The sequence below is a fragment of the Brachypodium distachyon genome, chromosome 4, assembly GCF_000005505.3.
Source record: "Brachypodium distachyon strain Bd21 chromosome 4, Brachypodium_distachyon_v3.0, whole genome shotgun sequence".
In the NCBI taxonomy this organism is placed as follows: Eukaryota; Viridiplantae; Streptophyta; class Magnoliopsida; order Poales; family Poaceae; genus Brachypodium; species Brachypodium distachyon.
This window is the reverse complement of record NC_016134.3, coordinates 1652584-1667927: the sequence shown is the minus strand read 5'-3', so window position 1 is coordinate 1667927 and position 15344 is coordinate 1652584. Positions and strand designations below refer to the sequence as shown.

The window sequence follows — 15344 nt, the reverse complement described above, 5'->3', positions numbered from 1 at the left end:
CCCATTGTGCACGTCTTAAGCTTTCTTTTAGCTAAGAGATGATATGTTCACAAAAAGGATATGGCAAAGAAAAGACAAATTTCCCATTGTACTAGATTTCACATTTTCTTAACGTTTATTTGATTAATTTTATTCATCTAGACATTAATTCTAAGATAAGGCTTTAAGGGATGACATATTATACAACATGTTTTTTTGTCTTATCAAAATGACACGGAACACATAAAATAAAACCGTTTTATCAACCATTGTACATCCCAGTATTCGTGAGTTTACAAGTTGCAGAATACTTATATCAGATGGAAGAGTTCTTCCGTTATTTATTTGAGTTCCTTCATTTCCGCTCCCTCCCACGCATCGTCGTCGCACGTCCTTCTTCTCCCAAGCGAAACGCTGCCGTCTCTTTCTTCCATCTCCTCGATCCACTGATGAACGAATTCCATCCACTGATGCAGTTCCCCTCTCTTCCCTTCGCCGCACCGCCCCTAAACCATCCATACAACCACCATGGCTGCTGTCTCCGAGCACACGCGCGTCGCAGGGCAGCTTAACCGTTCGACGGAATGTCTCAACGGACCTCTGTTCCTCCCCGGCCGCTCCGTTGTTGACCACCAGTGCAAATTCCGATTCCGATACACCCTCTACGCCGTCGCTGCACAGCCTGCGTCGCTAGGTATATACCATCCACCTACATCCCTCGCAATCCCCTCACGCTAAAAGACCTCCCCCTCCTGACATGCTTTCGCCACCAGTTTCACTCCCCAGGCTAAATCTTTCTCCTTTTCACTGGCAGGAATTTCAGCTCATGAATGCACAATCAGTGTGTTCACCAAACAACGAGAGCTGCTGTTTTCAGTGGCATCGATGTTGCGTAGAAGCTACCATATATATGCCCGCCAAGTGTTCACCAAAACGCCAAAGCTGCTCAACTATCTATCTTCGGGAAGGTATCACAACTTAATTCCTCAGCAATTTCATTTAATCTTGGTTTTCTTTCACTATCATTAAAGTTGCACGGATTGAATCAAAGAGCAAGGTGCAAAACTGTTCACTTTTATAAATTTCAACCTTTGAGCTTACAGTGGTTCGTTCGCAGTTGGTTGACGATGTCATCAACCAAGGTGTGCGTTCCCACAGAGTCAGGCCTACACACAATCTGGAATGGTCATTCTCCAAACAAAAGGTGGTGCGTCCTCCTTCATTTAACTCCTGTGCTTTTGCTTTTTCAGTTGTTAAGCTATTGTGATAGTCAATCCTTAGTAATTGTGTATGTGTAGCCCTGATATGTACTTTATAATATGAGAATGAGGGGAATACACCCCCCACCCCTGATGTTCATAAAGATGAGAATGAGGGGAATCCCCCTGTTTTCATCCTAAGATAAAAGGTCTATAGACCCAAACCCAGGTGGGCTGAGTGGAACCTTTGTCTCACTACTTTATTGCCCTTAACATTGACAAAACCGTGATGAAACTCAGCAAAAACATTGCCGTCGGAGACAAAATTTACCAGTTGGTGTCAACGTGGCAACCAACTAGAGATGAAGAATTGCCCTGTTCAGTGAGGAGAACATGGCGAGAAGAGCAGTCCAGACTTTTGCTGACTTGCCTGAAGATGCCCTCCGTCATGGAAGAGAGGAGGATGCTGAGGACGGTCTTGTCCTACTGGAACTGAGTTGGTACACGAAGCACAGCATCGCCAGTCCCTTTTGTGATCATGAGAGCCGGTGCAAATGTTCCCATGCCACAACAAGAAGTTGTCCCGGTTCAGCTTGATGCTGATGAGTTTGCCGAGGGAGGACACAGACATGGTGGCGCCGATGAGAGATGACAGGGGCCTGATGAGCTGGGAACTGTAAGACGCAGCAGTCGTCGTGATAAACGGATTAAACTCTGAAACAAATTTAAATATTATGGTTTGGCATGGAGAAACTACCCAACCAGCTCTTGGTTAGAATCCAAACTATACAAGCAACAACCATGTTGCCAGATAAGCTGCAGTATGTAACCGACAACAGTTATACAAGAGATATACACGGGAAAGATAACGATTCTACTTTAACATGGAGATTGCCTGAGGATTCTTGCCAAAACCTACCACATACATATACACACACAGCTCAGGACCCAGGCAGACTGTTGAGGCTGGTGAAGCCCAGCCGAGCATATCACAACTTATTTGATGGCTGTTGTCAAAATTCTCCGATGCACAACGATATATATCAGAAGTTCTACCCTGGGTCGGAACTTTAGCTTCTTTTTGCCGTCTGCTCTTCCATGGGGTCCTGACTTCTTGGCCGGGAGCTGCTCCAAGCCTTCTCTTGAAGACAGGGGGCAGCTCTCCAGTTCCCCCCTTAAGTCAAGCTTTCTCAGCCCGGTGTCAGTTCTTGCACCTGAGCCAAGGACAACCCTCCAAGGCTCCAAGAGAAACTGAAGAATGTCCGCATCTTCTTCACTAAGCTGCGGGACTCAGCTCAAGATGAGATTCAGGAGGCCTAATTTTGCTTTCATTGTCCTTCTGTTAGGACCTTTGTGTCTAAAGTTTGTAATAAGCTAGACCTTTTCAGCTTTCAGTTTTAGATCTTCTCCCGAAGACTTGATACTGGGACTGTTAAGTGTTGGACTTATGCCTGGTTTCTTAATGGAACCGGGGGGTTTTCTAGCCCGAAGAGCAACAACTATTGCACAATCTCCAAGATGGAATGAGAGAGCAAATAATTTATTCTCTCAAGACATGACCAATTGTAATGTTAGTACATAACATGACCATTTTTTCTCATAAGCTAACATACAAAGTGTTGGAGATGCCCTTAGAGGTAATTAAGCCGTAGCATATAATCCTAGCCATTCAATCTCAAGGGTAGCTTTGGTAAAGAATATTGGTAACGGGGTCATTGTAAATAAACAATGGAAGTTACGAGTGGGTTCCATCGGGCCGTCCGGGTGGAGTCCGCTCGGTCGACTGGTTGTAGGGCGAAGAATAATTTACTCCCCTGATCCATAATATATGGTACTAAATCTGCGACAATTATTATGGGTGGGAGGGAGTATTTTTGTTTAACCCGGTAGTATATTAAATAAAGTATCTAAATTGTAATAGTACTTAAGTGTGTGTGTGTGTAACACAAATACACAAATATTATATCTACAAAGATAAAAATATGACTAATATATATATATATATATATATTAGATATTAGAGTTTTAAATGGGTTATTATAATATTTTAATATTGAGCTTATTTTTTGCAGGATCTTAAGTGGCTGGTGAGGCCTACAGAGCTACCGACGGTTTGTGTAGTGGTGTAAAAATCATACTCAGTACTCACCGTATTTATTACTATATTGCTTCAGGAGTAGCTAAGTTTATTTTCATAGGCGTCTTTAGTCAGGTTTATATGGGTGATTTCTTATTGTCTTCCCAGGTAATTCCACCCGAAGGGAACACTTCTCTACGGTTACAAGGTTCTCATTTCAACGCCATACAGAGAACTACACACAGAGGTTTCTCCTATAGGATCCCTAGCATAAGCACCCACCCGTATAAACATGTTAAAAAGACCGAGGGAAAAACTAAACTACTTCATTTCACAACATAGCTTACATATGGTTTTCCCTTTCGGGAACCCAAAGAAATTACCTTACTACCTTCCCAGACTTATGTTACAAATGCCTTGATTACACAGGCTTTATTACAGTGGGAAATGGTACTGCTACTAGAGAGCAGATAGTTTTCTGGCTAGCTGCTCTAACTACTTGCTGCTCTGATGGCTTATGTTGTGCTCTCGATGGTTGTGTTCTCCAATGCTGCAAAGAGCCTTCTTATATAGGCAAGATGGCTGGCTCAAATAGTGCTTTCATGCATTATTTACCTCACCTTTCTCCATGGCCATGATGCACCTTTTTTATAGGTCCTAGGTCTCCTTTATAGGTGCATACATGCATGGTGATAAGGGGTTTTTTGGCTGCCACTATCATCTTTGGCTACATTAGTACGTGGCCTCCTTCATATAGGGAGTTTCTTGTACTTCCATGATGATGTCTGCGACAACTATATCAGATATGTAGCCTTATCTTGTGCTTCCTTGACTATCTCCATATGCGTACCACAATTCATAGGATCTCTTGTATTTGTGAGATCTAGCATGCTAATGATGGATCTTATATGATTATATAGTTACTATTTATTATTATTATTATTAATCAATTTTTTTATATATTTTTAATTTGTACCTTAGTTTCCAATTCTTACTCATATTCTTATTCAAATTATATTCTATCAACTATTCGGGTATCTGTGTGTATATGTCCTCCCCGCCCGAATAATTGATAGTATTACCAATTAAAATTCTGGCTTCTGCCCATGGCCTGCAATATCCATGTGATCATCATCTGAAAGATTAAAATCAAATTTTGAAAGATTTAGTTCAATTTTTAAATCATATTCTTTCTTTATTTTTTCAAATTTTTGCATGAATTCAAGTCTTGATTATTTTAAAATTTCTTCTTTTAACTCTTCTTTCCATAATTTTGAGGTATCTTCTAATGTTTCGTTTATCTTCAGATCTATATATTCAGAATCTAAAGGATCCACTCCTTTTACTAGGCAGTCTTTGCATGTTTGATATTTAGGAGATTCTTCTTCTTTTACCTTCTTTAATATTAATGTTTCTTCTTTTACATTCTTTGTATTTGATGAAGAAGAAATATGCAACTCTAAAGGTTTCAAGTTTTTGACCTTTTCTTTTATGGCCTTGACTAATTTTATGTCTTCAGAGTTAAAATACCTTTGGCCATTCTTTCTTAATTTAGCGTATAAAGGTCCAGCTAGTTTTGCTAAATTATCTATATAATTTCTTGCATAATTTACAATTCCTAAGAATTGTTGTAGGACCTTTTTGTCATTCATAGCATCATGAAATTGTATTTTCTTAGCGATATGCTCTTGCAGATGTATTTTTCCTTCTCCTATCTCGTGCCCAAGAAAATTTATTTTCTCTTTACAAATCTCCATTTTCTTTTTAGATAATATTAGGCCATTTTGTTCTACCTTTCTAAAGAAGACTTCAAGGTGAGCAATATGCTCTTTGTATGATTTTGAGAAAACCAATAAATCATCTACATATACTAATATAAATGCTTGATTCTCATTAAATATATTTTGCATCTTCCTTTGAAACAATGCAGGCGCATTTTTCAATCCGAAGGGCATTACCAGCCATTCATAATGACCTTGAGGGCATGTAAACGTTGTTCAAGGAATAGATTCCTCAGCCATTTTTACTTGCCAAAACCCGGCCTTTAGATCAAACTTAGAAAAATATTTCCTTCCTTGTATTCTATTAATCCACTCTTGCTTATTGGGTATATTGAATGCATCGTCTATTGTATTATCATTAAGTCTCTTGTAATTAATAACCATTATAGATTTTCCCCTGACTTCCTCAGCATGATTCCTAACTATAAAGGCAGCTGACCTATGAGGGCTTCTGCTTTCCCTAATGGCTTTTAACTTCAATAACTCTTCAATATGCATTTTGAATTCTTCTATATCCTTGGGAGCAGTTTCTATTGGTCCTGACTTAATTATGTAATCAGGGTTGATAATATTTATTTTGCAAACTATGGAATTCTTATCCCAATGTTTCATTGGTATTTCTCCAATAATTTGTATATATTCTAGTTTTTGTACTATTTTGTCTATATCTTTTTTGGTTTTTATATCTCTGTACCAATTTGGCGAGAATGATTGTAGACCTATACATTCTATACATGTATTTTCTATATGATATTCTTCTATTGTGTCGCTAAGTTCTTCTTCCTTGCAAATTTCAAGAGAGTCTGAAATTGCACTATATTCATCATCTATATTAGTTATTTCCACATTTTGTATAGGTTTTCTCTGTTTTATAATCTCAGATATGTATGGGACATTATCTTGATATGGAATGAATGTAACTCCTTCATGTATAATAGTGGTTTGTAAGGATTGTTGTAAAAATCTTAAACCTAGTATCATGTCGTCCTTTATTACTGACAGGCCTCTAATTGTAATTTCATCTATAATGTATTTTGTTCCATTTATGTAAAATTCAATATTATAGGCTAATTGATTGTGAATCTTCTGTATACTTGACATATCTGTGGACACTTCGGCTTTATCATTTTCTATAGTTTTAACTATTTCAGGGCATCTCACAAAATATTTGTCATGAATGATGTTCTTTGTGCACCCCGTGTCTAATAGTGCTAATATTTTATAGGAAATATTTGGTTTTAGTACTATTTTGATTGGAATTCTTATTCCTAGAACCTCCTTAAATGGTAAACGTACTATGTATTTGCTTCCAAAACTAGTAATAGCGTCCTTTAGTTGGATAAGCCTATCTCCTTTCCTTTCTTTTACTGTCACCATTTGCTCCTTTAATTCAGTATTTTTGTCCCTATTATCCTCTTGATATTGATTACCACTACTATTATTTTCTAACTTATATTTTACCTCTTCTAGGTCTGCTTCTAGTTTATTTATTCTATTCTCTAAGTTTCTAACTCTACTAGATAGGATTCGTTCTTCTGGTTCACATTCTATTTCTTGTCTCCAGGCTTGATTTCTAGCCTTTAAACAAGAGGCACAAGCTTGTCTTAAGCATAAGCTACATGTAGACCTATTTTCTTGGCTTGGGTAGTATATACAAAACGCACATTTTATATATAATCTCCTTTACCTCTAATCCAATCGTATTCACAATCTACTTGATTCATCATTTCAATTTTTAAACCAGCTAAATCATCTATTAGGTCTATTTCATCTTCACTTGATTCTTTTTCTAAAGTCTCATTTTCTACTTCATCTGTATCTACGATAGAATATATCGACTCATCATCTTTTATTTCTTCATCGCATACTAGGATATTTTCATTAACACTATCTATAATTAACACTCTTTCTTGCTATTCATATTTACTAGAGTACCTTTTCTGATCTTTATTAGGACAAGTTTTACTTAGGTGATCTGGTGAATTACATATAAAACATCAACATGTTTTATCATAAGTTTTTCTAGGATCATATCTTCTTACATTTCTCTTATGTAGATAAGGAGCTCTATTATCAGACCTTCTTAAAAAATATCTTTTCTTTGTCCTAACGTTCCTATTATCTCTTCTCTGGGGTTTGTAATATTTTTTATTTTTATGCCTATTTTCTCCATATGTTAGCGGTATTTGGGCAATGTTATTGCAGAAATTATAATCTGATTTTTTCATAGATCTTTGAGCTTGTATATTCGTGCATACTTTCCTTAGTTGTTTAAATACAAATGTTATGGCTTGGGATATGTTTACAACATTTCCTGCTGATTCTTTCTTGTATTCTTCAAATATTATAGATCCTAAAGGATCAGGCAATTTATTGAAGTATCTTTCAACCACTCCTTTATTATAACCTTGCTTCGCAGTGGTAGCATTGTATAAATAATGCTGAGAGAATTCTTTTATACCTTTCCAACTAGTTAATGTTAATTTTTCTATCTCTCTTGGTCTCTCATTCTGCAATGTGCTATGTCCCATATTTGGGTCTTCTGCTATGATTATATCTGATATAATATTAGCAAAGTTATGGGGATTGCTTCTAGCCCTTTTTAATTCTTCATATTGATTAGGATATGCCTCTACCCATTGCTCCCATAAAACTTTTGCAGATTCTCCTAGAAAAGTTTCAAGATATGTTATCATATCTTCCACCTTATTACCTATATTATGCTGATTTTGTATATATTTTTGAACTATTAAGCCTTTCCATATGCTAATTATATTAGGCCAATCTATCGGGTCATGGGCTGCTAGATTTAATATTGCACCATCATTTCTGGAATTCTGGAATTGTACGGGCTTTTCAAAATCTCTTCTTCTAGTGCCATATGTCTGTATTGTTCAAGAATATAAGTTGGTCGAAAATCATCTTTTTCTGGGGGCCATTGTCCAGCTGCTCTAGTTGGCCTCTCTCTTTCTCCTTCTCTTTTTACTGACGTTTCACCATATGACCTTCTTCTTTTATTAGTCATTTCTACTTCCATAGCTTCCATTGCATTTTCTAAATTATGTAGTCCTACATCATCTAGGGAGTTTATAAAGTCATTATATTCCTCAGCCCCATCAATAACTTCATCTTCTTTAAGCACATCTCTTATTAATTCTTCTTCCTCTTCATAACTTTCTGTTAGAATCTTATTATTTATGTTCCACTGCTCTTCTTCACCTATATCCTTATCTTTATGGTTCTGGTCTGTATTATTGTTTTTACTATTTCCAACCTTATTTTTGTTTATCGTAATATTGTTATTTAGTATAACTGATTCTTTTTCTCTTATCTTAGACCAATCTTTTGTCATGGTATTGTTATACTCCCATTCTATATGTTTTAGTTTTGCTTCATAATGATTTATTTCTTCTTCTAGATCTGTTTTTTCCATGTATTCAGACGCACCACTATTTTTATTTTCATTAAAAGCTGATTCAGAAACAAAAGATTCGGTGTCATCCATGGTTGCAGTTTTATAGTTTGTGAATCTAATGCTACTAGTTCCTTCACAATTTTGGTAGCTTATGTAGTTATTAGGTTGGTTTAATTCCTTCTTTTCTATTAGCTCACTTATTTTCCATTCTTCTCCAGCTCTTTCTTTAGAGCTTATTTTAAGAGGACTCATGAATTTTATACCTTTTGATTGCATGCTTTCAATTACATCATCAACGTTTACTCTATATTTAGAGCTGCTTTTGTTAGTTAGTCTTCCTATAAACTCTATACTTACTAATAAATTTGTGCATTTAAACTCTTCATATCCTTTAGTTTAGAACCCAAAACTCATTTTATCAATAAATTCCTTCACAGGCATCATTAAGTCTGGAGCTATATAGGTTATTAATATGTTTTCATTCATATCTCCTTTCATAAAGCCTAATGAAGTTTTATCTACTGATTCCCATCTTTTGTCTAATAATGTTATTAATACCTTTGCTCCTAATTTCTTTCTTGTCATTCCTTTAACTCCTATGATATACATACCTTGATGGATATATTTGTACCCACAATATTTGAGTTCATTTTCAATATTCTTGCTCACAATTCTTAATTCTACTGGATGTGTTAACACACTTAACTCTACTTCTCTGGATATTCTATATAATCCACCTCTCTCTTCAAACAAACCCATGTGGTATACCTGCTGCGATTTTATTTTTCTCAATGTATCTTTTTGATACCTTTCCAGATCTCTTTCTAACTTTTCTAAACTATCGATGTCATCAGCCTTGCTGCGTGACATTCTATGCATCATTGTTAGAGGCCTTGAATCTTGCCTTATTAACTGGAGGTTTTGGTCTCTTCTAACGAGGCTTTTAGATAGGTCCATTTTTCTGAATTAATATTCCTTGGTGATGCTGGTGATGTAATTATTCCAGATGATGCTAATGCAATATCTTTGTTACTTTGTTCGCTATTTAGTTTATCTAGGATCTGAATTAATAACTGAAAGATTGTATTATTTTGTCTTATTATTATTTTAGAGTCTTTTTTAGGAGAATCGTGGTCAAAAAAACCAACTGGCGGCGCTAAATATTTTGCTACTTCTTTTAATGCTTGTTTATATTCAGTCATGCAAATTACGAAAGGACCAAGGTTTTTAACTCTTGCACTAGTCTTTTAATTTCAGTTATATCTTGTCTTGTTTCGGTGTTTGATAGAGTCTTTATTTTTATTTAGACAATGCCCTATACTTTTTCCAATGGATAACACCTCTTCTTTAATGTAATCGTTATTCTTACAAACTATATTTTGTTTTGTTTTGGCTTCTTCCAGCTTCTCCTATATATATATATTTATATACGAAAATTACAGCGTACTCCCAGGGTAATTACCCCTACTCATCTACCGTTGATCCATCTTCCCGTGCGTCTAGCGATCAAACTGTTCCCCCAGCTATGGAGTCTCCTGCTAACGGGCAGAGAAAGCTGCATGTCATACCCGACCCGGCAAGAGAGAGGATAATCCAGTTCTGATATTTAATTAGCCAACTAATGCCGGATCATTATCTAGTTCTTGATTCTCCCGTCCTCATCCATGCAGATTTTAGTTTTGCTGCTAACGAACTAACAAATCGTTCTAATCCATCCATATTACAGCGGTCTCTTCTCTCTCTCTCTCTCGTTCACCCAGCACCGGTGCATCCGGCGCGCCGGCCACCTGCCCGGAGACGGCGGCCGTGCAGATCATTCTTCTCGCCAGGCCTGCGCTCATCCTCCACCACTTCTGCCGTTACCCCAAAGTCAGAGGTGAAATCGTCTGCTGCAACGGCGGAGCATCAACATCGATCTTGTATCCGTTTTAGTTTTGCAGGCAACGTGAAGAATCAGATCTTCTAGCATGCATGGATACATATGCCATCTTCCTACCGTTAGTTTGCCGGAGTTAATTAGATAAAGCGATGTATACATGCATGGATTTGGACTGAACGGAAGGATATATGCATGCGTTCAGATCAAGTAACTGCTAATTAAATTCTTTATCCCAGCTCTTTAATACTATCTCTGATTCTAAATTGTTATCGTGGTTTTAGTACAAATTTTAGAAACGGAGGAAGTAATTCTTTGCGTCGCCTCCTTTGTTTAAGAAAAATGCCTAACCTACCTTCTTTTATCTGTTGTAGAAGATATGATCTTGACAGGCGGCGAGACAAATACGACTTTTGTGTGACATAGGTGCTGCTTGCTATTCTCGATCTCGCACTGATGCGCGCAAGCTCTGGTCATCGTGGCGAGATAGCCATGACAAGCAAATGATGAGACGACTACACGTGTTCCGAGTCCAACCAGATTTTTTGCCGTCCAGAACTGATGAGATAGATTGCTATATTAGCTAGTGTGTATATCCGTGTTTGGAGCCTAGCTAGCATATATTTTCTTTTTGGCGTTAACATGACTTATGTTTTATCAGAGAAGTGATCATCAGTTGATTCAATCTAGCTTGTGTCAAGATATATATCTTGTTGATCATATATGTACTTTATTTTTTCTTCAGAAATTATACTACCTTTACAAACTTCTCCGTTCTTCATTCTATATACTACATTCTTCATACTCCATTTCTCCATTCTCCATTCTATATACTCCTCCATTCGATATACTCCATTTCTCCATTCTACATTCTATATAGTACATTCTCAATTCTATATACTACATTCTATATACTCCATTCTCCATTCTATATACTACATACTCCATTCTCCATTCTATATGCTATAAGCTCCATATGACCATGAACATGTAGTGTAGAAGAACATATACTACGTACGATTAGTATTCTCTCTCTAATACAGCCATGATTCCGTACGATCGGTTCGTCGGCCGTGAGAGAAAATACAGCAGCAATCGTCAAGTAAGAAAAATCTGTTACTGATCCACACCTAAAGCTAAAATAAATCAGATATACTATTCAACTCGGCCTCACTAATTTTTTCTAAATTTTGAACGCGGCTGAGTTCGTGGACGGTACAGTGCCTCTAGATTCTTTTGCCATCCCTTGTTCAATTCCAGCATATGTATCAAGGATGTCAAAAATAGCAGCGGAATGCAAACAAAATCAGCAGGCTGCCCCTCCATGCATGATAGATATTCTTTTCTTAGTTTTTAAACATTGGTCCAATAGTAAGACCATCATACTTTTTCTGGCGAAACATGCATCATAGATACTACCTTCTACAATATAAGACCATTATACTACATTCTACATGCTGCATCTCCAGTACCATCTTATAGCTGGACGCCGGCATATGCCTTCCCACGTACGTACTACAGTACATCATAGGTTCTACATACACGCCATCTCATTACTCACATACTCGACATGCGAACAGAAACACACAAGTATAATCAACGCCATAAATCACAATCTTGATTGCCAAACAAAACACAAGGATTTTATTCATCATGAATAAGAGAACGCAATTATTGGAAGTACAAAGGGATTAAATTATATAGTTCCCCTACACAAAATAGACCATATATATACTAAGAGAAATCTGCGCAGTCATATATCTAGATGAACATCCACAAGTTGCCGGTGTGGCCTGGGCCTGGCTGCCTGCAGGTTTGCTGGACAACGCCTTGTCCTCACGCGTCACGATATATATGGCTGTTCCTCGATCGACGATCGGCGACGACTTTTGGATATTCTGCCATGCGCTCAGCTAATCTCTCAGTCTCGATCCTCTAAACCACTCCAACTCCATCGGTCTGACGTATACCTGTGATGTAAACAAGAAGAAAACCAGGATATGAATATTTCACGTGCTAGTACAGCTGCTAGTGCACACGTAACTATTTAATTAAACAAGCATGCAAAACTTACTCGTACGTATGGAGAATTGGTGTGTTTATTCTCTGATCGATGGTTGTTCTTCTGTGCATCCATACCTATTCTTCCGATCTACTCTCTACATGCTAGTATACTACCAGATCGATTGATCCATTCAGAATCGATGTGTGTGCTAATGATACCGGCCGGCCAAATTTGCACCGATGCTTCTGCCAAGAAAAGCTCATCGCGATAGCTATATTTATAGCCGCGGCAACCCAGCCATCCCGCGTACCAACTCTCCTAAAAATCAGCTACGATCAGGATAATTACGATTCTGTTTTTTGGGAGATAATTATGAGCCTTTTTTAAAAATGGGCTGCACCCATCGGTTTGGTGATTCCGGGCACGCCCGTTAACCCGGTAGAAGGTAGGGTGTGGTTACTCCTGGTAGTACCTAATAGTCTTCCTATTTATATATAGTTACTCCCACGTACGTTTTACACAAATTAGGTAGAATATAGCACAATTGGGAGTATATAGAATATAGAATGTAATATATAGGTCGTATGTAGTATGTAGTATGTAGAACATAGAATATATTCTACGTATAAGGTAGAATATGCAGTTTTTTAACATATTCTATTGTATGTACATATATGAAGGTATTTCTAAAACATAGCAAAAACTAGCAGCCAACTTGCAATTTTTTCATATAGTTCTCTTTGAAGTATCTTAGAAATAGTATATGAATTTATTAAAAATGATAAAATTAAATATATCCTATCATATGGTAGAATATACAACATGGGAGTAACTACCGGGAGTACCTTGTAATTTCCCTTTATATACCTATATATACATACAAAAGGACATGGAGCCTGGCCCATATATCTTAGAAACCACTTCCTATACATACATGCATGTATAGGAAGTGGTTTCAGTACGACCAACCTCTACAGTGCATGACATCGGTACCGTCCATCTCCCTTGAGATTCCAACGATTTTTCTCAACTTAGTTCTTTCTAAAATGATTGGGTTGCTGCTTTTCTCTCTCATGCACATGTCAAAAGCTGGCGTGTGGTACTTTATTTGAATCCTTTGCAATTTAGATACGGTCTAGTGTCTTTGGTCATCCCTTAAATTTGAAATCGCATTCCTCTTATACATGGGCCAGGCCTATGCTCTGACGGCTCCTACTGTAGCATCCAGGCCCGTGTCCTTTTGTGGTCTGGGCCAGCTCAGTCCGCCCCGCGCAGAGCTGCAGGCTCGATGCCCTACCTCGCCATCCGTGCGGCCCAGAGGTACCGGTCCACTGTACATCACTCCGGACCAGCGGTACCTCTTGTTCTTGTTAATCCGGTACTGGGCCAGCTGTGAGCCAACCCACCAAGCCCCAATTATTTCTCTTCTCGGTTTCTCCTCCGCGGGCTCCCACTGGCCGCTCCCGTGTGCTCAGCGTTGTCTCTGAACGAGTGGCAGGTTCAATGCATGTTTTTCTTCCACCGTGCAACCGGGCCCACACCGAACAGAGGTTATCGACCGCATGCAGGGCTAGAGATGTAATCCCGTGGCACATGCGTACAGGTTTAGGAATGCAGGAGGCCTTCAAACCGAGAGGACAGGCGAGAAAAACTGCTGGACTCGGTAGTCCACAAGTCATGCGCGTGTGTATTTTAGGCCGTAGCTGCTCGTCAACAACCGTGATGAAAGGTTCTTTAGTTAAAGTGTTTGTACAAGTAATTTGTATTTCTTTTAATTCATTAGACTGCACAGCCCCTTGAGGTACACAGCCCAAACTTCATGATGAAAGGTTCTATAGCTATCTTAAACGACCGGCTATGGCTAACTGGACCGAGGGAAACAATCATTACGGTGAAACTCTATGAATCAAATGGTAAAACTAATAACAACAAGAGTGATACGCACTCTTTTTCACAAAGATTGGTGTATTTTGTTTCATTAAGACAAGGCTTCGACCAATGAAAACTCTATTGGCATGTGTTTTTTCATATATAAAATTTATATCAATGGATTCGTTTTTAAAAGTTCTCTCTAATGATTACGGTTTCATATCATATAACTTACAAATTAAAAACGTAATTTTTGATCAAAGACTTGTTTTGAAGAAACCAAATACGCCAACCTTTGTGAAAAGGAAGGAGTAGATTGCTAACTGTCTGGAAAAAAAATACCAGAGTTCAGACTGTTAGCTTTTCATGTTCACCCTGTAGTTTACTTTACACCCTTTGGATTGGACTATGTTGTATTTCCTGCTGATTTTTTTTTTCAGTTTGTAGAGATCGTGGTCCTTACTGTCAAGTTTTTAACCATTAAAATTAAAGCTCGGTAGGAGGAAAAGAATTGTAGTTCCATTCGGAGGAGGCATTTTCTATCTCTATAGTATGTCGTTTTGGACAAGGTTTAATTATTTGAAATGATATTAGAAAAACACGGGTGGTTTGGACTTTGCATGACAACATATTCATATTCGAGCCAACTACAAACGGCTTGTTATATCTCTAGATTTTAAAGGTGGAGTCGAGTGGAGCAGACAAGCCAAAAGACCCGTTTAATGTACCAAACTAGCTTTAATGAAGTAATTTTTGGTTAAAAGCCTTTGTTTAACCATACCTAATACGACATGTATTAACAAAATTGATTTACTAGCTTTTTTCGAAAAGGAGGGACTATTTATTAGCTATTGTGTCATCTTTTCATATCTGTCTTTTGTGTTCAACAAGCATAATATTTATTTATTTTCATTTGCAGATACTTTATTGTAATTGATGATATATGGACGGTGCAAGCATGGAATGATATTAAGTGCGCATTTCCCATAATCGGTTCTGGCAGTATAATAATCACCACCACTCGCAATAATGTTGTCGCTGAGTCATGTTGTTCATCATTCAGTGGCCATATATATAACATGAGGGCCCTTGATATGGCGCACTCAAGGCAACTATTCTATGGAAGACTATTCAACTCCGAAG

At 37.7% G+C, this 15344-nt stretch overlaps 1 protein-coding gene across 6 annotated transcripts; it reads left to right on the top strand.

Moving 5' to 3' along the window:
- The first annotated feature begins 324 nt into the window (after positions 1-324).
- Positions 325-5782, top strand: LOC100831284. Of its 6 annotated transcripts, XM_024455269.1 has the most exons (7): positions 325-673; positions 794-947; positions 1083-1186; positions 3251-3301; positions 3424-3502; positions 3685-3828; positions 3910-5428. In XM_024455269.1, the coding sequence occupies exons 2-7, from the start codon at positions 806-808 to the stop codon at positions 3927-3929; spliced, it is 540 nt and encodes a 179-aa protein (XP_024311037.1). In that variant the 5' UTR covers positions 325-673; positions 794-805; the 3' UTR covers positions 3930-5428. The 6 variants fall into 6 exon arrangements, 4 of the variants coding, with proteins under 4 accessions (XP_024311037.1, XP_024311036.1, XP_010237061.1 ...); XM_024455268.1 differs by having other exon boundaries at positions 3251-3289; positions 3685-5428; XR_002960506.1 differs by having other exon boundaries at positions 1097-1183; positions 3251-5069; positions 5186-5782.
- Positions 5783-15344: the final 9562 nt, after the last annotated feature.